Source organism: Convolutriloba macropyga, chromosome 4 (assembly GCF_964194025.1).
Source record: "Convolutriloba macropyga chromosome 4, txConMacr16.3, whole genome shotgun sequence".
NCBI lineage: Eukaryota > Metazoa > Xenacoelomorpha > Acoela > Convolutidae > Convolutriloba > Convolutriloba macropyga.
Window position 1 is genome coordinate 30141605 of NC_134471.1, and position 25545 is coordinate 30167149.

Sequence of the window (25545 nt, forward strand, 5' to 3'; positions counted from 1 at the left end):
GGTTCTATGACGAGAAAATGAAAAAAAAAACTAAGATGCATCAAAATTGTTGGGCAGTCACCAACCCTAGCTCTTGCATTGTTCCACTTTATTGGGAGGGAGGAACTATGTACTCAAATGGGTTTCTTTCTTTTTGTTTAGCCAATTTTGGCCGATCGATATATTCATTGTACATTTTGTGAATGGTATCGTTAAAGAGCCCGTCCAGTGTAGAATATAAAATTAAAATGATTTCTCCGAATTTCGTTTTTTTTCCGAGGATTTATCGAGGTTTAAAGTTTTGTGAATAGTTTCCGATGTAAACCTATTTCCCGATGTTTTTGTTCACATTTTTCCGTAATTTGAGCCCAAATTTTGTTAATTTTGCTCAAATTTGTTAGAATTTTTAATAATAGTGATATTCTTTTTACCTCTAAAGATGGAGGTTTGCTGAATTGTTTGAGACGAGTTTTTTTTAGCTAAATCTTTAGATTTTCAGACCTTTTCATCAAAAAGGGTGCCAAATATGCTTTTGTTAGCCCTCTTTCGACAAGTTTGCCGGAAGTAGTTATCTGAAAATTGCTACAATTTTTTCAATTCCAATAGAGGGCCGCTCCCTACAACCTTTGTTTTCGCTTCCTATAAGAGTGTTCTTGAACCAAAATATTGCCCGCTTTTCTCTAGTTTAGCTCGATATGTATCCAGAATGCATCATTTATTAATAGCCGCACAGCGATAGCTGGGGCTATTATTGGTCTTCTCTTGGTTTTTTACAATTCAAAGAATTTGAATTGTATTGGGGCGCTGTCTTTTTTTTTTAAGATCTGTTCACATTTTCATGATTTTTGAAGTCAAATTGGAGTAGTGATTTTGGTCACGCCGAAACAGGAAGTGGAGCGAAAAAGCGAGTGGTTTTGCAGCGTGAATTGTTTTCGCTCCAAATTTAAAGTAGAGTGAGAAAACGGTGTTTGAACAAAAATTGGCTTTCTCGCTAGTGGTTTTTTGTTCACATGCGGCAATTTGACTTTGATTTTTACTGTTTTTTCGTTTTTTGGATCGGATTTTTTTTTCTAAATGGTTTAACCAATCCATTCATAGTCCGTTCTAGGTCTAGTTTTCTGTTTAGTCAATGAAAATTCTTTGAATTGTACGTCAGGACTTGTCCTGCTATGTTTTTTTATTTCGTCGTCATGACTTTTGTTACGACAATATGACGTCACAACCACTTTTTGTTCACTCGTTCATGCAATTTCAACTGAATTGCATGTGTGACGTCATTTTTCGCTCTTAGTGGAGCGAGTTTTTTGTTCATGCGCGTGATTAAATTTTAGGTCACACTTGACTTACCTCACTCTCAAAAATGACTTCCTCAACTTGAAATTGACTTTATTTACTTTAATTCAAAGAGATAAGGTCAAATGGGTGTGTGTCACTCTAAATGAAGGTTATTTGAGATCAGCTAATAGAGGCAGCAATAACTTATACAGATTTTTAATCAAAATGTAACAGATCAGCCTTCAATGAAAAGACGAATTTTTTTGGTCTGTCTTTTTTACTGTTTTTTAGACTGCCGATCTACGAATCTATTGCGGCTATTTTCTGGCAATCTGCCAGCTATGTTTTTTATATATTGAATTTTTCGTTTGCTCAATTATCGATTTGGCAAATGTTTGCAAATATTGGATGCTTTAGTTAGTCGATCAGCTTCATCAGGAATGATTATATTTTCTTTGTGGACTTACAATCAAAAACTGTTCGGGTTGTATTACGGTGCGATCTTTTTTCAAACTATTTTAGCATTTTTTTAGGTTAATTCCCGACGAAAATGTTTTCAAATCAAAGGTCAATTAAAGTAAGTCTCATTTACAGGGACATGAGCTCCAAGAGTTTGAGTGTGAGCTCATGGTTTTGAAGGCGTTGACAGAGTGTTTTTACAAAATTAATTTTGAATTCTCTTTTTGCCTGCTCTTGTTTTTTTTTGCATTGTCGTGATTCGGTTTAACTAATGATAAAATCCATTTGGCTTAAATTGTTAAATTAAAACTATATCGTGTTTCAATTGATATCTAAGGGCTCTTGTGACTCGGTATTTATTTGTTCTGAGAAAATATCAGTGAATTTTCAAATATGCATCTTTTATACAATGCTTCTGTTGACCTGTAACTTAGTTCCAGTAAAGACAGCTCAACCTTTTTGCTAATGTAAAATAAGCTATGTTTTCTAGAATGATTTCAACGTTTACTAATGGTTTCTTGGCTTTTGTCTACGAGTTTTCAGAGAAGGTGATGTTTCATGTTTGCTTATTTTTTGGGCTCATTTTTCTTTTCTTGACAACTTATCACGTTATTGACCGGTCCAACTGACATCTGAAGTCTGCGCAAAAGAAAATCGTTAATGTTTTTGGTGAATATCTTATGGTTTTGACGGCTGCGACACTATTCTCTCGCATAATTTATTGTGTGTTGTTTTTTGTCGTTCAAAAGTTTTTGGATTATGGAAGAACTCAATGGCTTCTTTTTGGTTTAAAAATGAACCATTTCAATATTTTCATTTTATACCTAATGGTTTTATTTACATTCAAATGAATTACTTTCAAAAAGAAAAGGCTTTTTGAACCATCTCCGTTTTTCCTCTTGAAATTGTCTTCATCTTACATGTCTCAAAACTGATAAGTATGATCAGTTTTTGCAGAATCAAAATTAGTTCTTCTGTTGGTTATATCTTTTGACCGATGTCTTAAGGGCTTAGACAATGTTTTCATACGAATTTCTGTAATGCTTTTTTTATATTGGAGTTCTTTATACTAGTCTATCTTTCGTTTTTGTTTCATATGGAACCTTTGCAAAAATCACCCTCTGATAATCAAACGAGATTCAAGTGAAGATCTGAAATACTTTCAGTCAACCATAGTTCTTAATGGCTTTTAGAATCTGTCTTAGTGGCTTCAATGCTGTTGTTTCGTCAACTTATTTGTTAAATTTTGAGTTTTGTCCGAGTTTAAATTTTTCATTCTTATGACTTAGTCTTACTGGTTACCAGTCAAATAAGATTTCTATGGAGTTGAAGTTTAATCTGTTTTTGTTTTTACTGGAAAGCTTATGGTTTTTGACTTCTGAAAGTATTTTAAGAAGTCAATGGAGCTTTGAGCCTTGTCTCTTTCGTCTTCGTTCTGTCGATAGTTATCTAAGTCTCTGCAAAGAAAGGTCAAGTCCTGTTTCTAGCGAACCAAAATCCAATCTTTAACTGCTTTGTTTTCAATTAATGTGTTTTTGGACTTTATACTACCAATTTTATTCAAAAACGGAGATTTTGAAAATCTACGATGCTTGAGGTTCTTTGTTTCCTTGCCACAATATCTTGATAATTGTAAGTCCAATCGGAGTTGAACGAGTGCGCATTTGAACCTATCTAATGTTCAAATTGAATACATTATCGTTTAAACGGCTGTTACATCGTTTTATTAATGATTCGGTTTTTTAATGAAATTTTTGCCTGTTTTGTCGGTTTGTTGTGGTTGTGTGACGTAATCTGGATAATGACAGGTCTGAATTGCGGCCTTGAGAATTAAATTATAAGTTTCAATATAAGTTTCAATTGCTTCCTCACTTATACATCAAGAGGTATAAATGAGTCATTTTAAAGATTTCGGTTTATACCTAATTGTTTCAATCACTTAGAAAATAATGGTTTACAAAGTGGTAACGTTCTTTTGGAACTTCGCCCATTCTGCTCTCTTTTTTCCAATTGTTATCAAGTCTCATTAAGTAAAGGTCTGATATCTTTTTTAAGTAATGAACAGGTTAATTTATTTAGGTTAGTTGTTATCGAATACCATTTTGATTTTTTTTTGTGTTTTCTTTTAAATATAGATATCGAGTTCTGCGTGCAGTTAATGTATGTTAATTACTGTGTGTCCGTAATGACCGGCCCTCTAATGTGGCCCTACTTTATTCTTTAATAGTTTGGTGAACAATGTGATTTTTTGAAAGTTTTCTGTCTTCTTCATTTGGTAGACCATTAGTTCAAATCTGACGCTCAATGATACTAGGTTTTGTAATTTTATTTTTGTTGTGGTGTCTAGTGGCATTGGAGGCGCTCGTCTTAGAAACCTCAAATTGTGATTTTTCGCTTGACCGATTTTTCGTCTGACCCATTTAACTTTTTGCCCTCAAAAACGGGAAAAACAGGTATCTCCCGGAGGTCATTAAGTTCTCTTAGAGCCTTACAGCTTACTGGTTTCTAAGTATGCGATTCAGTGATTCTGTTTGGGAGACATAAATTGATGGTGTGAAGGGTAATTCGTAAGAGATTGACAACGTCACTTCGCCCCCCCCCCCCCCCCCCCTCCCCCCTCCCACTCCACATCAATCCACCTCAATACACCCGTAACCCAGCACGCTCGACCCCCCCCCCCCCATGGCTCACGCCACCCCAGGGAGCACCTCCCTGAAGCTTACTTAACCGACGCCCTTTGCAATTAAGCTACTGTAGAAACCAACCGCTCGCCAGTCTTTTGAGAGCAATTCGCTCAACGTTAGTCGGTTCTGCTTTCGTTTCTGCTCATTTGTCACTTACCTTACTCCAAAAATGATATATATACACGCGCCAACTTTAATTAGTTGTTATATCAGTTTTGGTTAATTTTTATGATATTAGTTGTTAATGCTATGAAAACAACTTTACTTTTAGAGCAAACGAGTGCACCCAACTTAGATCCCTTTTGATAAGCAGGGTTGGATATTACTGGATGCAAGTTATTAAGGTTCTCGAATATCATGCTAGGGGAAAAATTCTAAGATAGACTCTAGCATGCTTCTCTCCACTTTTAGAGCAAAATTTTAACAGTTCTCAGCGGTTTTTGGGGCAATTTCTAGTAATCTGCTGGTAATGTTATGTAAATTTTTCTTTGATCTCTTTATCGTAGGGCTAAATGTGCTTTCATTCAGCTCTCTAGCGTTAGTAATGGATCTCTATTTCCCTACCGTCAGTGTCACTTATATGGATTCAACATCTGACTAAGTTCTTGGGGTGTCATCTTCATATACAATCTAAGTTATCAAAAGCTGGGCGCAATTTCGATTACTTGTGGCATAATGCTCCATATAGTCTGCCTAACATTGTCAAAGTGGGTTTTTCAACTTATTCTGATTTTTTGTACGGTTCACTGGTATGGAGCCCTGATGTCACCCATATTCGACGAATGGAGAAGTTTTATTATCAGGGCCTTAATAATTGGTGCTATGGCAAAAAGACTATAAGTTATTGCGAAGAGCATTTCGATATTTTGCAACTTACTCGTGAGGACTCCCATGCTTTAAATTATCTGAACCAAAGACAGGTCACGCCGTCTTTATAAAGTGTCTGTTTGAAGTAAATTTTGAGTGGTAATTTTATTCGCGCTAAATTGATTTTTATGTTTAATGCAAGCAGTTTGATGCGTGAAATTTTCAGACTGCTTTTTGTAATGTCATGCAACGAACTCTAACCATTGATATTAACTTTGTGTGATGAGATCAGGTTCAGTGGCGTGATATCGTAAATATTTGCTTAATTGTTTTGTACTATTTGAATGACTTTTTGAACGATACCCACTAACACCGGGTATTATACTCCTAACGTCGATTAATTGACTTGGGTTTTACTTTTGGTGAGCGCTCAGTCATTCATTAAGCTTTTCCGAGAATACGAGAACGTTTAAGCAGTGCAATAACAGTTTACGGTATACCAATTTGAGTATACGATATGGTGAACAGGACTGGTGACCCTCGGGGGCCGCATCCCACGCAAAATTGATTCGAAGAGGATGATTCCTGCACGAGTGACACTATTTGGTCAATTCAACCAGTATCAGCCAATATTCCTATCTCATCTAACATGCGAGTTTGATTGTTTTGGCATGGGGAAGTATTGGTCTAACAGCATCGAGGTTAATCCACCAAACACATTAGACTCCTAACATCGAGTAATTGACTTGGACTTTACTTTTGGTGAGCGCTCAGTCATGCGTTAAGTTTTTCCGAAGATACGAGAACGTTAAAGCAGTGCAATAACAAACAGCTTACGGTAAACCAATTTGAGTATACGATACTTTTAGAGCAGAGCAAAAACAAATTTTTTGGTTTTTACGAGAATTTTGGTTCTTATGCCGTTAATTGATTTGGTTTTCGTTCCCTTTTCACCAGTGTATTTAATGCTCCTTATGGATGCATTTTTGGTTTTCAATAATTTTTTTTCGTTGAGAATTTGTCCTGCTACTTAACTGCTCTCAAATGACTATTGTAGCCACCATAATTTTTGTCATTTGGTCTTTTTGGGTGCGATTTTTTGTCTTGATAGTTTTTCCTCGGACCAATTTTTGCGACTTTTGGCCTGGAGAAAAGAGCTAGTCTGGTAAAACCCGAGTGCATTAAATGGCAGCTCTATTCTATGTATGAGGATCATCAAATACATCAGGTATAGGCTAACAAAGCTGGTGTCCGCGGTTTTGTTTGTAATAAATTTGCAATGATGTAATTTCTGACTTACGGCACGCTTTGTTTCCACTGACTGCAATTTAAGAGTTTTCAACGCAACCATTTTTTGCCCTGTGAAAGCGTTCAAAGCAAACCAGGAGAAATTGAATAGACCGAGTATATTAGGAACTGGTGCATGAAGTTAATTGTATAAAGATTGGTCGAGTAAATTGCTCAAAAGGTTTTTAAGCTTTGGTGTTCCAAATGAGAGATTAATCAAATCGACCTCTAGTTCCGTCATTATAAGTTTTTTTTAGAGAATTTACTTTTAACAATGTTACATGGCTCAAATTACTTGACAGTTTCAGTACTTAGCTATTTTTAAAGAGCTCGACAATATTTTTTTCTCAATTTAGGTAATCTTGGTAGTGTTATACCCGCTTTTATTTTATTTGTTAATGCAAATTGGTACAAGCTTCTTAGTCGTGCGTGTTCTCATGATTCTAAGATTTCAATCACTTTGAGCCAGCCAATTGTATCCTTAAGAAACAAGGCGGCTCGTTAATGTGCGTTCGCACATGATGTTCCGACCCGAGCTCATCTACATTTTTGACCTAATTGTCAACCAAATGAAGAGATGACAAAAATAGATGTTTGAATTTAAAAAAAATGCTACATTTTAAGTTCATTAAACACACTAAATTCTGCCTCGATGAAATAGCAATCATAGGTTTCATTCAAGTGATATCAATAACTCATCACAATAAGTCGTATGGCAAAAAAAATACATCAAAACCACGAAATTTTTGAGAAAACCCATAGTATCAAAGCCAAAAAATTCTACAGCTTTCAACGGAAGGCATTTAATACGCTAAATTATGCCTAGATGATGTGTGGACTAGGATGTTAGTCATTCAAAATTGATCAATAAGACATTACAACAAGTCATTGACAATGAAAACAACAACAAAAACAGGCAAAATCCAAAAGTTCGGTAGAAAATTGAGAGAAGAAAGTGTCGAAGCTATTTAAACCATAAGCTTTTTTCTCTGAAAACTTTCTCAACGATCCATTGAACGTCTTCAGTAAGCCAATGGGAGCTATCAATATTAGGATAATGTAATACGATTTCAAAAGGAACCAAAATTACTAAAAAAAATCCAAAAAATTATAAAAATTATGAAAAGTCGTGCACCGAAGTCAAAAAAACCAATAGTTAGAAGACAAAACCACTAACTAGATAAATTGTTGCTGATGTAGAAAAAAAGCGGTTCTGTCATTACCGAGACTGACTTACAATCCACGAAAATAAGCTTAAGATTGATTTATGTTCAAAAAAAATAAAAAAATATTTTTAAAGTCTTAACAGCCATTAAACTCAAAAGCTTTCATAGGAATTCAAAGAATACGCCACGATGTGAATACAAGGATGTTTATGATGCCTAGGTAATCAATAAGACATCACAATATGTCTTATGATTATGAAAAAAAACAACAAATACAGGCAAAAACCAAAATTTCTTTAGAAAAATGGAAGAAAGTAGTGAAGCCATTTAAACGATATTCTTTTCTCAGAAAGTTTTATGTATGATTCTTTGGACGTCTTCACTAAAGGAAGATGTAGCCATTAATATTAGGATGACGTGATAAGATTTTAAAATGAACCAATAAAACGAAATCTCCAAAAAAATTTTTAAAAAATTTGAAATCTTGTGGCATTGAAGACGTATAACCATTAGTTATTTGATAAGGCCGCCAATTAGATTAACTTATGTTGCAGTGGTATGAAGGAGTTCAATCCTGTTTTTACTGAGACGAACTTAAAGTTCACAAAAATAATCTTATGATTTACTAATTTTAAAAAACTTTCGAAAATTTATTTTCAAAGTCTTAACAGCCCTTAGCTGTCCACTCACAGCACTAGATAGGTTCACTTAATGCTCATTAGCAAATATATTGCACCTTTAGTCAACAAGTTTATGCCATAGGATTATAAAACTTTAAGAAAAACCTCAAAAAACAAATCAAAATTTCATTTGAAATTACAAAATTTGAGATACGAGTCCAAAAAAAAAAACATGAGCGATCCCTTCGAAACAAATTTTTTGTTCATTGGGCTTCATTTTATCGTAAAAGAGGTTTGTCATTAACGGAACTTCGATATTAAAAGTGTCTAGTAGTCTCTAGGTGACTTGAAAAACAAAAAAATTGCAAAATTTTCTTAAAAAAAAAGAGCTCCCAAACCTAATTCGAATTTTTATATATTAAACTTCCCTGTAAGACTAGAACTAGTCTTTATTATCTCCTTCCGTCTATTAAAAAACTAAAATTGATTTACTTTTTGGCGTGAAATCTAGTTTTGAATTAAATTTTTCGTAGAAAAAACGTTAATTCGAACGAAAATTTCGGTAAAAGTTAACAAAAGTGAACCGAATATCCAGTGTTCACATGAAACTTTAAACCTCGATAACTCCTCGAAAAAAACGAAATTCAAAAAAATCTTTTTAATTTCGAATTCTACGCTGGACGAGCTTTTTAATGATACCACGCACATTTCTCTACGATGAATATATCGGTCGGCCAAAATTCACGGAACAAAAAAAAACACATTTGAGTATATAGTTCCTCCCCCCACAAGTGGGGTCGGAACAATAATTTGCCTGAGTGCTTGCAAGGCGTTGTTGTAGCTTCAGACTAGATGTATGTTGTTTAAATAAATTTCGTCTTAGAACTGCGATATAGTATCAGGTTTAGACTAGACGATGTTGAGTGCCTGCGTTAATGCCGTTTTGAAGAACATTTCGCTATTTTGGTTACCCGTTCGTTTCAAAAGACGGCTATGATTGTGCGACTAATTTGATGAGCTCTGTGTAAGCTCTTAATACAGTGTGCCGCCGTTGAGGTTCTAGTCAGCTTTTTATGCTGCTTCGGTAGTATATTCTTTATTAATAGCCGCCCTCATCTTCTCAGCCGGCTATTATTGCGCTCGTATTTTTTTTTCCTTCGTCAAACTTTTTTCGCTTTACCATTTTGCCGCTTTTTCGACATTTTGCGTGAAATCTTTTTGACCTCTCTAGGCTAGTTTCTCTCTTCTCTCATTCTGCTAAAAGTGAATTTGAACATCAGTTGCTAAGCAAAGCAATTCAAAATGAACAGAGTCGGTATAAAAAATTGAAGTCAGAAATAGAAACGGGATAAACCCATAAAGCCCAATTTTAGATGCCCGCTATTTGAACGTCGTTCCTATAAGTCTTAGTTACCACCTCTAATGCTTATTGGTGTTGATAGTAGCCCCTGTAGCCTCTCTCTAAGAAACAGAAGTATGTTCAACTACGAAATGCCATCAAAATAAATCGAACTTAAAAAATATTTTTGTACAAAATTTTTTTCAATATAATCTATTCGTTCAATCCCAATCATGCTTATTGGTATCAACGGCGGCTATTTTCCGGCAATCTGCCGGGTATGTTTATGATTTTTTAGCATAAAGCTTTAGTGGTAAAGTTAGTTTTCTATTGATATTGAAGTTTCTAAAGAACTTTGGTATCATATTCATCAACCGAAGTCGCATCTGATTTTTGAATTTCAGAGAAGTCTGGCAATGTTAAATGCTCGCATTGGCAATGGCTCCTCTCTGGAGGACGAAATGTCCAAATTTGAACAGGAGCTCTCCTCGTTGCAGCAGATATCACAGCCTTCGCCTTTGGCTCCGCCTCCAGCTTTCCCTTCTCGAGCACCAACTTTGGCTTTCACCCCACAGGTACTGTTAAGACCACAAGTGGTCCCATTAGCACCTCCCCCAAGACCACCGACGTTTTGTTTCTCGATGACACAACCACAACCTGCGCATGGTTTAGTCAGTATGGCACCTAACTTCAGACCACACCACCCTGTGGGGAACCCCATCCATCCGACGCCCTTGTTCCCAGGTAAACCAATCGATACTGGTAATTTACCCGGCACTATAAATAGTAATCAACCTTGGGTCAAGTATGAACCAAGTAACCTTATTATTGAATCTAGCCCGAGTATTTACAAGACGCCGAAACAGCCCAATCCAGTATCGAGCCCTGGTCCTGTGCCGATTGCACCGCAAATTAAAAACCCACAGCCAGTCACGCTACCTCCGGAACTTGCTGAGTCGCTGAATGCCCCAGTTAACAATATGAGTTTGACTGGTGGTTTTGCCGCCTCGGCTGTTGCCAAAAATTCCCAGTCAACATCTTCGAACTCGGGTCAGCAAAAAGCGGGACCCTCGAAACCAAAGAAATTTGTTAGAGCGGCAGGAGGCGAAACATGGGAGGATCCGTCATTACTTGACTGGGACTTGAGTGACTTCCGGGTATTTTGTGGAGATCTTGGTAACGAAGTTACAGATGAGCACCTAAGACGAGCTTTCTCAAATTATCCTTCTTTACAGAAAGTAAAGGTTGTAAGGGATAAGAGAACCAATAAGACGAAAGGTTATGGATTCCTGAGTTTTTCCGATTCCAATGATTATGTTCGTGCAATGAAAGAAATGAATGGAAAGTATGTTGGAAATCGTCCAATTAAACTGAGAAAGAGCAGCTGGCAAGAACGGGACATCCACCAAGTGAGGAAAAAGGAGAAATTGAAGAAAAAACTTGGTCTCAGATAACTTCATGGTTTTAATTTTGAAGCTTTTTATTTAGATTATTTCTTGGTATACTTTTGTGTTCAATTAAAGCTAGTGTTAAGTTTCGAACCGCTGAATAGAGTCTATGAACAATTCAGCAGATACGGCTATTTTGAAGGGCCGCGAAAAGTGAAAAGCTTTTTGCGGCGTGGTAGCGGTTTTGTTCGTCGTAAAAATTTCCCATGTCTAAGTGCGCTCAACAATGTTTGTAGCAGTTATGTTTGTCCTGCTTGTCTTTTTATGCATTTTTTTGTAAAACGGACTTAAAGTTTTGTTTCTTCCTCTGACCATTTGAAATTTTTTCCTCGAAAATGGGATAAACAGGTAAAGCCCGAAGGGCAATAGGTCGCTGATCAACTCTCTGAGCCTTACTAATCCACGATATGTTAGTTAAATTATCTAAGCCGTATATGGTATATTATTACGCTTTAAAAAACCACTTTTGCTTGCTCAAAAGCGTGCAATGAGTTGGGCACAATTGCCGATTAAAAATATTAACTGCGGATTATAGAAACATTCCGTTGCGGAATAGAGTTAAAGTGAGTTCGAAAAAGAAATACCTAAATTGAGCAGGGTAGTTATACATAGCGCGCGAAAAATAAGATATACAGCTTGTATCTCAATTCCGTGGTCGAAATTGGGACAATTTTGCGAACACGGGTTGCTCAATTCCCTTCATTTTTGCCCGATTTTGCTAAAGTATCTATTTGCAAAAATGTTGCATTTTCGATGTATTAACATAGAAAAAACGAACAATAGATGCAGATCGGGCCGATTTGCCCGTGACGTTTTGGTTATAACTCTGCGGCGTTATGAAGGTCAGTTTAGGTTACTCTAAACTCTTTCAAGGTCAATAAGGAAAGTACTGTTACTCAATGAGGGATTGTTAAAGTAATGGTTCAACCAGTAAAGTGAAAAAAGGGATTTGCTTTGGTGCCCCGAAAATTGGATTTTTGGAAAAACAGCAACTCTGAAGCCTCCATGTGAATTTACTTTCGGTTGAGTCATAGACTAGAGTGGAAATAAAAGGGCCGCGGTGAAAGTAACGAATTTTTCTCTCGTTTTACAGTTTTTTGACGAAGGTTTCGCTTGTTAACTTAATTCAAGTGTCTCAAAAAGGAACGGCCGAAAAACTATATTTTCTCATTTAAAAGGTAGCTCAAAAATAAACTCCTTAACCCAAAAAATGGGAGAAAGTATTGGTATAGATGTATACAAAAATGAACTATTTAGAAAACTGTCCCGAGTGATTGCTATCCTTCTTAATTATTCAAACAAAATCACAACAGTGTCACAATCCGAGGAAAGACATTTATTTTTGCTAAAAGCAACTAAACGTGCTAGCTTTTGGGAAATTTATTTTATCAGAAGGAAATTCAATTTTTAAAAATCTAGCATCAAAAAATTGTTTACCGATCCCTCGGGTGGATATCAGAGATGCTGATAGATTGGGAATTATCTTACTAATTAATTTCTAGCTAATTTTTGGTGAAATATTTTAACAATATTTCTTTCAGCGGGTCCGTTCTGAATTCATCGACGTTTTGCTCGAGGTTTAGAAGTGTTTTATTGCTTAAAGTTAATTGAACTGTGGTGCATGGCTTATTCTGAAACTAGCTATTTTATGAGAGTTTGATAAATTCAGAGTGGTCTTAATTTCAGTTTTGCGATATGCATCCAGCTGATTGGCTGAGGCGTCAACAGGCCCAAAATGAACCATCCTACAACCCCCAAAGCTATCAATCATACAATGCTTACTATGGTACAGCTCCCAGTTACCAAGCTCCTAATTACTCCAATACAAGTATGCCAAATACGACAGCGCCCATTGATCCGAAGTATGCATACCTTTACAACAGCTTTAAACCAGATAAAAAGACAAAATTTGCTAGTTTTCGAGCCAATGCTGGTCAGCAAAGTGGTCAGAGCTCTATGGAACAGGAGTTCGAAGCTGAAAGGCCGTCGTTTATGGGTGCCCCGCCTCCTATGAGCGAAGGTGTGAAAAGAGTTATTGATATGCGCAAAGAGAAGTACATCCGGATGATGCGGGAAAGTGACCAACCTGGAACGTCTCAAAGCTACGAACTGGTTGACTTAGTGGATGATGATGATCCGCCAGTCCAAGAGAAACCTTCCCATGCTACTATTGTAGCAAAGCTAAACGATGAATACTCAACTGTTTTGAAAGCGACAAACATGACATCGGAAATGAGAATTAACAGACTCATTACTAGCATCAAAAGAACGCTGGGAGAACTGTCGGTTCCTCCATACGAGTATCAACAGTATGTGGAAAGTTTTGTCAGCCGTCTAATTTCTGAGAAAAAGTGGACGGGGTTATCACTGTCGACTGCTGTTTTTTTGACCGTCGCACAGCCAGTAAGAGTCGAAGAAGAGGCCCCAAACGCCTGGTACAAGTGTATGATGTGCAAGCTTGCATATCCTCCGGGTGAATTCACATGCAATGGATGCGGGCAAAAGTTCAAGACAAAACCAGACCTTTACGTTCATGAGCTGGAACAACACGGAAGTCTACATGACGAACATACACAATGTGAAATTTGCGGAAAGGTGTTTTACAAGAACCCGCAAGCCCTCAAAGCCCACTTTCGGTTAAATCACATGTGCCAATTTGAACATTTAGAGTGTATGTTTGGATGTAAAACGTTGGTCTTAGGAACACATTCCAGAGCATTAGCTGAACATGTCTATTCTTGTCACGCTTGTGTTGAGTGCAACGATTTGTTGAGCGGTTCACTTGAAAAACACCTGGAAATATTCCATTCCACGTCTTCACCGGAAAACCCGAATGAAAAAACGGAATCCGTGTCCTATGGAAGTCGCTCAGGACAATTATCCCAACAGAGGAATGAGTCAAGCACAAAATCAAAGCGACAACTTTCGCCATCCCCAGAGCCATATTTAGGGCGGAAAAGAGTTGCGAGAGAGATTGTAGGAACTTTCGATAGTAATCAAAGCTTCATCAACAATCTTCTGGATGATGGCGAGGAGAAACAACCTCCACAGAATGCTCTTGAGTTTCTCTTTAGGAACCGGTCAGGCCAGACGCAGCCAACGTACAAACGTCGGGACGAGCTTACGTCAACGGGAAATAGCTCAGGTTCAAAAGATCTAGCTCAAGAAATTGATATGATGTTTTCTAAACCTGCTACATCAAAAAGCAGTAAATCATCTAGTGGTATAGGCTCGTCGCTTGAAATAATCTCGTCTTCTTATGGGTCAAGTAGTAGTCGGAACAGAGATATAGCGAAAAGTCGGAATAGTTTTGAAATGGTTTCATCAGCCGATCCTTTTAGCACTCGCACGACTGCTTCCAGACAACGAGTTATTGAACTCCGACGCAGCCCATCACCTCAAAGAGCAGAGAGTCCGCCAAATGAAATCCGACAACTTGAAGATGAGAATTCGAATTCTTTATCGCGCAAAGATCAGAGCTCCAAGAGCAGAATGTTGGGGCGGTCTAATCTATATGCCGAGGAGTTTAGAGGAGGAGTTGTGACTACACAATTACCAGTGTACAAAGGTGGACTGTATTACACCGGCAGTCCTCCGAGAGATGTATCTCCGGCTTCGGAGAAAAACTCTTCCTCCCGATTGCGAGTACGCGCCAGATCTAGAAGTGTATCACACGGTCGAAAATCTCGAAGCAGAACTCCAAATCGAAAAGGAGCGTCGCCCTCAATGGAAGTCAGGTATGATAAGTATATTCTGAGCCCGAAACGTGATTCCAAATCTGGTTCAAAAAGCTCTCAAGTAGATGCGGCGTCAAAACCTTACAAACTGGATTCTGACAAGATGGAAAAGTTGCCCAAACCCAACATTACTCAATGTCGACTCTGTCATTTCTCGTGTCCAGGAAACGGAGGGCATACATGCAGAATATGCAAAAAGCAATTTCTGATGGAAACAAAGCTTGTTATGCATATGAATTCAGAACACCAGCTGAAAGTACCTATGAGTTTAAAGTGCACCTTTTGTCAGAAAGATCAGGATGATGTGAAATCTTTGCATAAACATTTAATTGAAACGCATTTATGTAGTGAAGAACATTACCAATGCAGTTACCATTGTGACATGCTTTTCACAAAGGAGAACTACAAAATCCACCTGGAGAATAAACACAATCGATTCTTCTGCGACAAATGTGAGAAAGATTTCAATATTACTAAATCTAGTCATAACTGCAAACCCAAGAAAAAACCAGGAGTTGACAAGGAGACATTGAGTAAACTAATGGATGAAGCTGATGGCGTCTTTTCAGACGACGAGTTGAAAATTGTGCAGGTCAACGAGTCGACTGAAATGTTTGCAGCGGCAAAAGACGAAGTTGTGGTGGTTAGCATGGCTCCTCGCGACTTCGCGCCCAAAATCAATGTCAAGAAAAACAGAACTACGTTTCAGAATATCGATCTTACTCGAGCGATGATTCAAAGCGGCGATAAAGACGAGTACAAACGGAAAGGACTGTTTTATTGCTCAAAATGTCCGCTGGTTTATAACCCGACCTTGAAAACCTGCTCCAAGTGTGATTTATTATTTTTTGACGCGAAAGACTTGGCATTGCATGCTATTGATGCTCATGGATGCTCTATGGATATGACTGATATTGGGTGTGAGTACTGCACTGAAGTCTTTCCTGGCTATGAGGAACTGCTGAACCACAGATCAACTCACTTCTGCCAGGAACACATCGAGTGCAGCGATGGATGTCGGGAACTGATCGTTGGACGAACTGAACAACTGAAAATTCATGCCCGTGAGAAGCACTCAGATTCGACCAGTAATGTTGAATTTTTTGCTGGACACATCTCAAGTGATGCTTCGAAAGACGAGAAGAAACCGAATGTCGATATGGCGGATATGGTCCGTTGCAACGATTGTCCAATTGCTATTCCTCGAGGCTTTGAAATGAAATGCGACAAATGCTCTGTCGATAGTCAGCAAACGTTTTACACTCAAGACGAATATGCATATCATTTGGAAAAGCAACATCGGATTTCAAACAAAGGTGATTTCAAATGTACCTGGTGCAACGAACCACAGTCGTTCAAGAATGATTTACCTGGATTGATAGCGCACAAAATCAAAAAGCATAAAATATGCAAGAATCATATTAAATGTCCCCGTGTGCCCTGTGAGACTATTATGTCTAAAGGCAAACTTGAAACTCATTTGAGGAAAGAATGTGACTTCGTTGATCCATCGGACTGTTCAGTACGGCCTTGGTTCGTCTACGAAAGTGCCCAAGTAAAAGTTTGTGAAAAGTGTGACTATGCTTTGCATACTACCAGATTGTATAAATGCACAGAATGCAACGCCGTTTGTGCTGATAAGTACGATTTCTACGCTCATCTAAAACTCGACCACAAAAAAGATGAAATCACTAACGACTTGGAGTTTGTATGTGCTCAGTGTCCAGGCACTGCATCGTTTTCGGCGTCTCGGTGGAGAAATCATCGAGCTGAAAAGCATGGATATTGCGATAACCACTTCGTATGCGTTAATATGGCTTGCGATTTAATGTTCGGATATATGTCCAGTTTGAAAAAGCATCTTCAAAATAACTCAGAGTGTCGAAATCACCCCACGATTGAACCCTCGGAACCCCTGGGGGAGAAAATGTGCACTTGCTGTTCTCAAATCAAAGAACAAACCGTTTCGAGAACATGTGTCCTCTGTGCTAACAAGAATGTGCTGCCCTTCACTGACAACACTGAATATAGCATGCACTTAACTTATCGACACAATAAGCATGTGCAGAGTAACGGTACCATTAGATGCGACTCTTGTAAGGCCAGTTTCTCAAATTATGGCGACCTCGGAAACCATAGAATACGTGAACACAGGATTTGTAATAAACATTCGTTCTGCAAAGGTGGCAGATCGTGTCATTTTGTGTTCCATTTCAAAGAAACAGGCAAGCCGCATGCTTGTTCTGCTGGCGCAAGCTACAGAAACAAATCGAAACCTAAGAAATCCAAATCTGCTTCTAAACTAGTCAAATCGTCCGAAAAATATTTGTGGAATTGTGCTGATTGTAACCTGATGACAAATGCGCGTCCTTCTTTGTTCCACTGTCGTCATGGCAAATGTGAAAGTAAATTTGTCACCCAAAGCGAGTTGTCAGCCCATCAGGTTGTGAAGCATAAAATGACTGTTTCTGGAAATTTCCAATGTTTTCTTTGTCCCGGACATCCTGTATTTGTCGATGCTCCCGAAAAACTTCAAGAGCATAATGTCAAAACTCATGGATTTTGTAAGGCACACAAAAAATGTCCAACTCCAGGTTGCTGTTGGTTGTTCAATTCCGAAAATGACATTTCACGTCATTTGGAACACTGTTTGGGAATCACAAAATCGGTCGAAGATCTGAAAGAAAAGCGAGATACGTATAAGTCGTCCAGCAGCAAAAGCAGAGAAAGCTCGCCTCGGAAGACATTGTCAAAAAAGAGTTACACTTCTAATAGCAGTAAAAGCGCGAAGAAGTCTCCCAGAAAAGATAAGGATAACGTCATAGATTACAGAAAAGAGGAAGGGGAAGTAGAGGAGAAGTCTGGAAGAAGTGATATTGAATCCAAAAGCAAATTGGTGAAATTGGACGCTTTCTCATTGCTTCACTGTACAGATTGCTCTAAGAAGTTCTGGATTGATTCTGTGTTGGAATGTACACAGTGCGACGCGACGACGTTTCAAGCTGAAAGGCAATTCTTGAGCAGGCACGAACTGAGCGCACATTTAGAGTTGAAACACAAAACTAAACTATCGACCGCACAGCAGTGCTCCATGTGCAACGAAAAGTTCCTGAAAGCTAATGATTTACTACAACACGTGAAACAGATTCACCATTGCTGTGAAACGCATTTTGGATGTTTCGCGAAGGACTGTCAACATGTGTATGGAGGTATAGACAAGTTGAAGGAGCATCAGAGAACAGCGCACAGGAAAGAACCGGAGTCCGAAGAAAAGGTAGACAGTGAACAAACAAAAGAAGTGTCGCAAATGGGGAAGGTTGAAGCGGATACGGATAAAGAAGCCGAAGAACGTGACGTTATGAAAGATCTGAACATGGACGATAATAGCAACGAGTACTTGAGTTTTGAACCGGTGTCAAGTGTTGATGGTGACAATCCCTCGCAAGAAACTGTTCCGGCCGTGATAGAAGATCAAGATGACCAGATTGAAGGGGGTGCCGAGGTCTCAAATAGAGACGAACAATCAATACAATCAATGGACGAAGTTAGGAATGGAATTGAGGATTTGTCTCGAGAGCTGATATCAGAGGACGGATTGACTGTTGTGTCGAATACAGAAAGTGAGCTTGACCGATGCAGTGAGAAACTTGAGATGGTTTCTGAAGACACTGAAGCTGAGATGAAAGAGGAACTAGCAGACGACGATCAATTGGCATTGGTTGAAGAGCAACGTGCAGAGGAGGGTAAGGGGGACAGCGGTGCTGAAATTGCTGAAAATGATGATGGCGACGATGCCATTAGTTTACATGAAGATGAAGAGCTCTAACTTTAAAAAAAAAATGAAGTATTATCCGGAATTAACCCTATTGTTGTTTTGTAAATCCGATCTTCTTCAGTGTGAAGGTGAAAATTACGAAACATTTATTTGATGTAATTATCTCACAAAATGTCAAAGCTAAAAGTTTCTGTAAAAGAGAAATGATTGGAGAAAATTTAAAATTTCCCGTTTATTGCTTATGTTGCTTGATATGTTAATTGCAGATTCAATTCAATTCTAAAACTTCGAATAAAGTTTTTTGGTCCGGTCTCGCCAGTCAGTCGTATTGGATGACAAGACCAATATGACAGTCAATGTAAGAAACCTAAACTAAAAGAGAAAACGAGAAACTACTATCTGAAAAAACTCCTGAAGAAAGCCGGTAAACCAAAAAAAAATTCTCGAAAGCTGGAAGAAAATAACATGAAACGATAAGGACTTAAGTCAAATAGCATACACGAGAGGATTGCAAATAAGTTTGACACATTTTATTGCCATAAGGTAAAAAAAAATTCAGACGACCGACAAAACTCAATTGTTTCAAAAATATCCTTCAAAAATTCGATACCATGAATAGTTAAAAATAAATTGTTCGTTGATAATAACTACATTTGTAAATACAGCGTTGAATGATTCAAGAGCAATCGTATAGCTTAGTGTGTAATAGAACAGCTGTTTTCTCTCAAAATTGAAAGTAGCAACAAAAATCAAGCCTATCTTGAAAAGCTGAAATGGAATTTCTCCTTTGAATTTTTCCCGCTTTTTTATTACACAGCAATGGAAAAATGTTTGAAAAAATCATATAGCTGAAGATTAAAATCTTATGTTCCAGATTTCCGAATTCTAGGGCAACCAGTTTGAGTTTATGGCTAAGAGAAGCACTGTCTATGCAATAAGTGACAATCAAAACAAATTTATCTAAGAAAACAAAAAACATAACTTAATTGGAAACGGTTGCCATGTGTTCAGATTGGCGATAAAAATTTCTTTGCCTGTAAATATTGGTCGACCGCAAGGGCCATTTGAGTCCTGTCAATTTAATTTTTCTGTCAATGATTCGCCGAATCTGCGCGAAAGCACAATATTAATATTTTTCTAAGCAGAAGATAAAGAAGCTATCAGAACACCAAATCCGCACCTTTAAGCCGATAAAGAACACTATAAATTTCTGCAGCAATGAAGTGGATGTTTAAAAACTAACATTAATATTTCATAGACTAGGAGAATTGATAATTTTGAAGGTACAAAATTATCATGCAAAGTTGCCCTAAAATTTTCAGGCAAAATTGGAAAATAACTTAGATTAATTGTCTAGTCGTATTTATTGACAACCGGTTGATAATCGGTCAAGTTAACAACAATAGTAACTAGGAGGTTCGACATTGTGCCTTTGCTCCTAATTTTGCGACCCCGTTCATCAGCATGTTTGACTTAATAGTTTTCGAAATAAGGAAGAGATAGAATACATCCGAAAATTCAAATTTCGAAAATAATTGGTTTGCGAAAAAATCAAACTGCTTAAAACTCAAACGATTATTAAACTTAATAATCTTACCGCCCTTTCTAAGGCTGGTCAGATTGCCATTAGCAGGACTACGAGACAAAACAACCAACAAAATGAAACAACGAAAACAAACCTTATTTACGACCAAAACTTTTACTTACGACCAATTTAACTTTTACTCTACCAAAAACAGACAGGACCTGTCCTTGATGAGACTAGGTAGCAAGTAGACAATAGCGCACAGATTGCAAAATTGAAAACTACTACGTTAAGATAACAATTAGTTTCAAAGTCATAATACCATTAGAATTTCATTTTTACCTCCATAGAAAGGCGTTGACACCTGTCATTATCCAAAATATATATACTCCATACGACTGCACTACACGACAAACATAGGCAAAAATCAAATAGGCAAAAATCAAAAATAAATTTGCGAATAACAGTGGCAAGAACCGGTAAGAACCATAATCGTGAAAAGATGTCAAATTTCATGTCAAATTGCGCTTTACTTCAATGCTAGCATTGTGAAATGTGACCTGTCTTTTATGTAGCAATGAGCTGAGCCTAAAAATGGCAAATGTTTATCACTCAAATAAATTATGAAAGCTCGTATAAAAACTCGCCAAACAAGCTTTACTTAAAACTTAAAACCGCAGTAATGATGAAATTGCAGTTCATAAGAAAGAAGATGCGACCTAATTTCTGAGGTTAATCTACAAGTTGACAGAAATGCGATAAAAAGGCAAAGCTCAAAAGTCTTTTTTTTAAATTAATTTAATTTATAACAAAAAGCTTTCAACGAAAAGAACACTAAATCGTTCATTTTGTAACTCTTTAGGACGTCAGTTCGACCAGTAACAACGGAGACTAAGTCATATGAATGCAGTATAATATCAAATAAATCAAAGTTTATAAAACAGCTACTCACAGTATTTGCGCCATATATAATAATTTGAAACAAAAACATATCACAGTTTGATCATTGCGCCTCATTTGTACGTAAGTGGGATCTATCTTTATTTGAGCTCTGATTCGAAATCATGCCGTTGGCGAAAAAAATGTCGAAATTATATTTTTGTAAGGACTGGTGCAATATAATCCAAATATTTTCTCATTGTAAAAATCCACGATTAGACTAAGACTCCTTGATATTGCTGCTCGTCCAATAAAAGCACGCAATTGCTGTAAATATTGTCGAGTTAGATAATTTGAGAAGACAAGGTTGAAATTTTTAACCAAAATGTTAGACAAATGTTTGGATCAAACAGTAAAGCAATACTCTTCTGTCTTTGAAGTTAAAAAACAAATGAAAACTATTTAAACAAATGTAAACTACCGATAACAATTTAACATATTTTAGGACTTTTGGCAAAAAAAATGAGCTAAAAGACAGAAAATTGAACAAAAAGAACGGAAATAAGTTTTATGTTCACAAAACTTAAAATCTCTAACTACGTGGCGAAAAGGGAATTCAGAAAATCATTTCTAATTATGTATTCTACGTTGCAACGGCTTTTAATGACACCGCTCACAACTCTCTGCGCGTTGAATATGTCGATCGGCCAGAATTGACTGAAAAAAAACCAGTTGAGTTTAAGGATATAGTTCCTCCCCCTAATAAGTGGATCGGAACATTAGAATTTTTGAGTTCCCAATGTTTGAAAGACCTAAGTGTTTTACAGACAAAATTTTTACTTTGCGTGAGAAATTTTTTGAAATTTTAGAGGAGTATTGCTAGCATTGTGAAATGCGACCTGTCTTTTATGTAGCAATGAGCTGAGCCTAAAATTGGCAAATGTTTATCACTCAAAAAATTGTGAAAGCTCGTATAACTCAGCAAACAAGCTTAACTTAAAACCGCAGTAAGGACGAAATTTCAGTTCATAAGAAAGATGCGACCTAATTTCTGAGGTTAATCTACAAGTTGACACAAATGCGATAAAAAGGCAAAGCTCAAAAGTCTTTTTTTTTAAATTAATTTTTAATTTATAACAAAAAGCTGTCAACTAAAAGAACACTAAATCGTTCATTTTGTAACTCCTTAGGACGTCAGTTTGACCTGTAATAACGGACATGAAGTCATATGAATGCAATATAATATCAAATAAATCAAAGTTTATAGAACAGCTACTCAAACACAGTATTGACGCCATTTATAATAATTTGAAACAAAAACATTTAATAATTTGATCATTGCGCCTCATCTGTACGTAAATGGGATTCATCTTTGTTTTAGCTCTAATTCGAAATCATTCCGTTATTTAGTTATTACAAAAGAGGCGAAAATGGCGAAAATATTTTTAAGGACGTGCAATACAATCCGAATATGTTCTCATTGTAAAATTCCACGATTAGACCAAGACTCCTTGATTTTGCTGCTCGTCCAATAAAAGCACGAAATTGCTGTAAATGTTATCGAGTTAGATAATTTGAGAAGACAAGGTTGAAAATTTTAACCAAAATGTTAGACAAATGTTTGGAGCAAACAGTAAAGCAATACTCTTTTGTCTTTGAAGTTAAAAAACAAATAAAACTATCGACAACAATTTAACATATTTTAGGACTCTTGGCAAAAAAATTGAGCTAAAAGACAGAAAATTGAACAAAAATGACGGAAATAAGTTTTATGTTCACAAAACTTAAAATCTCTAACTACGTGGCGAAAAGGGAATTCAGGAAATCATTTCTAATTATGTATTCTACGTTGCAAGGGCTTTTAATGATACCGCTCACAACTCTCTGCACGTTGAATATATCGATCGGCCAGAATCGACTGAAAAAAAACCAGTTGAGGTTAAGGATATAGTTCCTTCCCCTAATAGGTGGATCGGAACATTAGAATTTTTGAGTTCCTAATGTTTGAAAGACCTAAGTGTTTTACAGAAAAAATTTTTACTTTGTGTGAGAAATTTTTTTGAAAATTTTACGAGAGTATTGCTAGCATTGTGAAATGCGACCTGTCTTTTATGTAACAATGAGCTGAGCCTAAAATTGGCAAATGTTTATCACTAAAAAAATTATGAAAGCTCGTATAACTCACCAAACAAGCTTTACTTAAAACTTAAAACCGCAGTAAGGACGAAATTTGAGTTCATAAGAAAGAAGTTGCGACCTTATTTCTGAGGTTAATTTACAAGTTGACAGAAATGCGATAAAAAGGCAAAGCTCAAAAGTCTTTTTTTAAAATAAATTTTTAATTTATAACAAAGCTTTCAACTAAAATAACACTAAATCGTTCATTTTGTAACTCTTTAGGACGTCAGTTCGACTTGTAATAACGGACACTAAGTCATATGAGTGCAATATAATATCAAATAAATCAAATTTTATAGAACAGCTACTCAAACACAGTATTGACGCCATTTATAATAATTTGAAACAAAAACATTTAATAATTTGATCGTTGCTCCTCATTTGTACGTAAATGGGATTCATCTTTGCTTGAGCTCTAATTCGAAATCATTCCGTTATTTAGTTATTACAAAAGAGGCGAAAATGGCGAAAATATTTTTAAGGACTGGTGCAATACAATCCGATTATGTTCTCATTGTAAAATTCCACGATTAGACCAAGACTCCTTGATTTTGCTGCTCGTCCAATAAAAGCACGCAATTGCTGTAAATGTTATCGAGTTAGATAATTTGAGAAGACAATGTTGAAAATTTTAACCGAAATGTTAGACAAGTGTTTGGATCAAACAGTAAAGCAATACTCTTCTGTCTTTGAAGTTAAAAAACAAATAAAACTATCGATAACAATTTAACATATTTTAGGACTCTTGGCAAAAAAATTGAGCTAAAAGACAGAAAATTGAACAAAAAGAACGGAAATAAGTTTTATGTTCACAAAACTTAAAATCTCTAACTACGTGGCGAAAAGGGAATTCAGGAAATCATTTCTAATTATGTATTCTACGTTGCAAGGGCTTTTAATGATACTGCTCACAACTCTCTGCACGTTGAATATATCGATCGGCCAGAATCGACGGAAAAAAACCAGTTGAGGTTAAGGATATAGTTCCTCCCCCTAATAGGTGGATCGGAACATTAGAATTTTTGAGTTCCCAATGTTTGAAAGACCTAAGTGTTTTACAGAAAAAATTTTTACTTTGTGTGAGAAATTTTTTTGAAAATTTTACGGGAGTATTGCTAGCATTTTGAAATGCGACCTGTCTTTTATGTAACAATGAGCTGAGCCTAAAATTGGCAAATGTTTATCACTAAAAAAATTATGAAAGCTCGTATAACTCACCAAACAAGCTTTACTTAAAACTTAAAACCGCAGTAAGGACGAAATTTTAGTTCATAAGAAAGAAGTTGCGACCTTATTTCTGAGGTTAATTTACAAGTTGACAGAAATGCGATAAAAAGGCAAAGCTCAAAAGTCTTTTTTTAAAACAAATTTTTATTTTATAACAAAGCTTTCAACTAAAATAACACTAAATCGTTCATTTTGTAACTCCTTAGGACGTCAGTTCGACCTGTAATAACGGACACTAAGTCATATGGATGCAATATAATATCAAATAAATCAAATTTTATAGAACAGCTACTCAAACACAGTATTGACGCCATTTATAATAATTTGAAACAAAAACATTTAATATTTTGATCGTTGCTCCTCATTTGTACGTAAATGGGATTCATCTTTGCTTGAGCTCTAATTCGAAATCATTCCGTTATTTAGTTATTACAAAAGAGGCGAAAATGGCGAAAATATTTTTAAGGACTGGTGCAATACAATCCGATTATGTTCTCATTGTAAAATTCCACGATTAGACCAAGACTCCTTGATTTTGCTGCTCGTCCAATAAAAGCACGCAATTGCTGTAAATGATATCGAGTTAGATAATTTGAGAAGACAAGGTTGAAAATTTTAACCAAAATGTTAGACAAATGTTTGGATCAAACAGTAAAGCAATACTCTTCTGTCTTTGAAGTTAAAAAACAAATAAATCTATCGATAACAATTTAACATATTTTAGGACTCTTGGCAAAAAAATTGAGCTAAAAGACGGAAAATGTGAAAAAAAACGGAAATAAGTCACATGTTCACAAAACTTAAAGCCTCTATAACTCCGTGGCGAAAAGCGTATTCGGAAAATCATTTCTAATCACTTATTCTACGCTGCAAGAGCTTTTAATGATACCGCTGACAACTCTCTTTGCGTTGAATATATCGATCGGTCAGAATTGACTGAACAAAAAACCAGTCGAGGTTATGTATGTAGTGCCTCCCCCTAATAGGCGGATGGGAACATTAGGATTTTTGAATTCCTATTGTTTGAAAGACCTAAATGTTTTAGAAAAAAAATTGACTTTGTGTTAGCAAATTTTTTGAAAATATTAGGGGAGTATTGCTAGCATTGAGAAATGCGACCTGTCTTTTATGTAGCAATGAGCTGAGCCTAAAAAATCGGA

The 25545-nt window shown here is 36.5% G+C and overlaps 2 protein-coding genes across 2 annotated transcripts in view; both read left to right on the forward strand.

Moving 5' to 3' along the window:
* LOC142337601 (cilia- and flagella-associated protein 298-A-like) overlaps positions 1 to 25545 on the forward strand; it is a 364848-nt gene that overhangs the window by 302158 nt on the left and 37145 nt on the right. The window lies entirely within an intron of this gene.
* LOC142338377 (uncharacterized) lies at positions 9961 to 11150 on the forward strand. The gene has a single exon (XM_075388103.1). The coding sequence runs from the start codon at positions 10033 to 10035 to the stop codon at positions 11068 to 11070; it is 1038 nt and encodes a 345-aa protein (XP_075244218.1). The 5' UTR covers positions 9961 to 10032; the 3' UTR covers positions 11071 to 11150.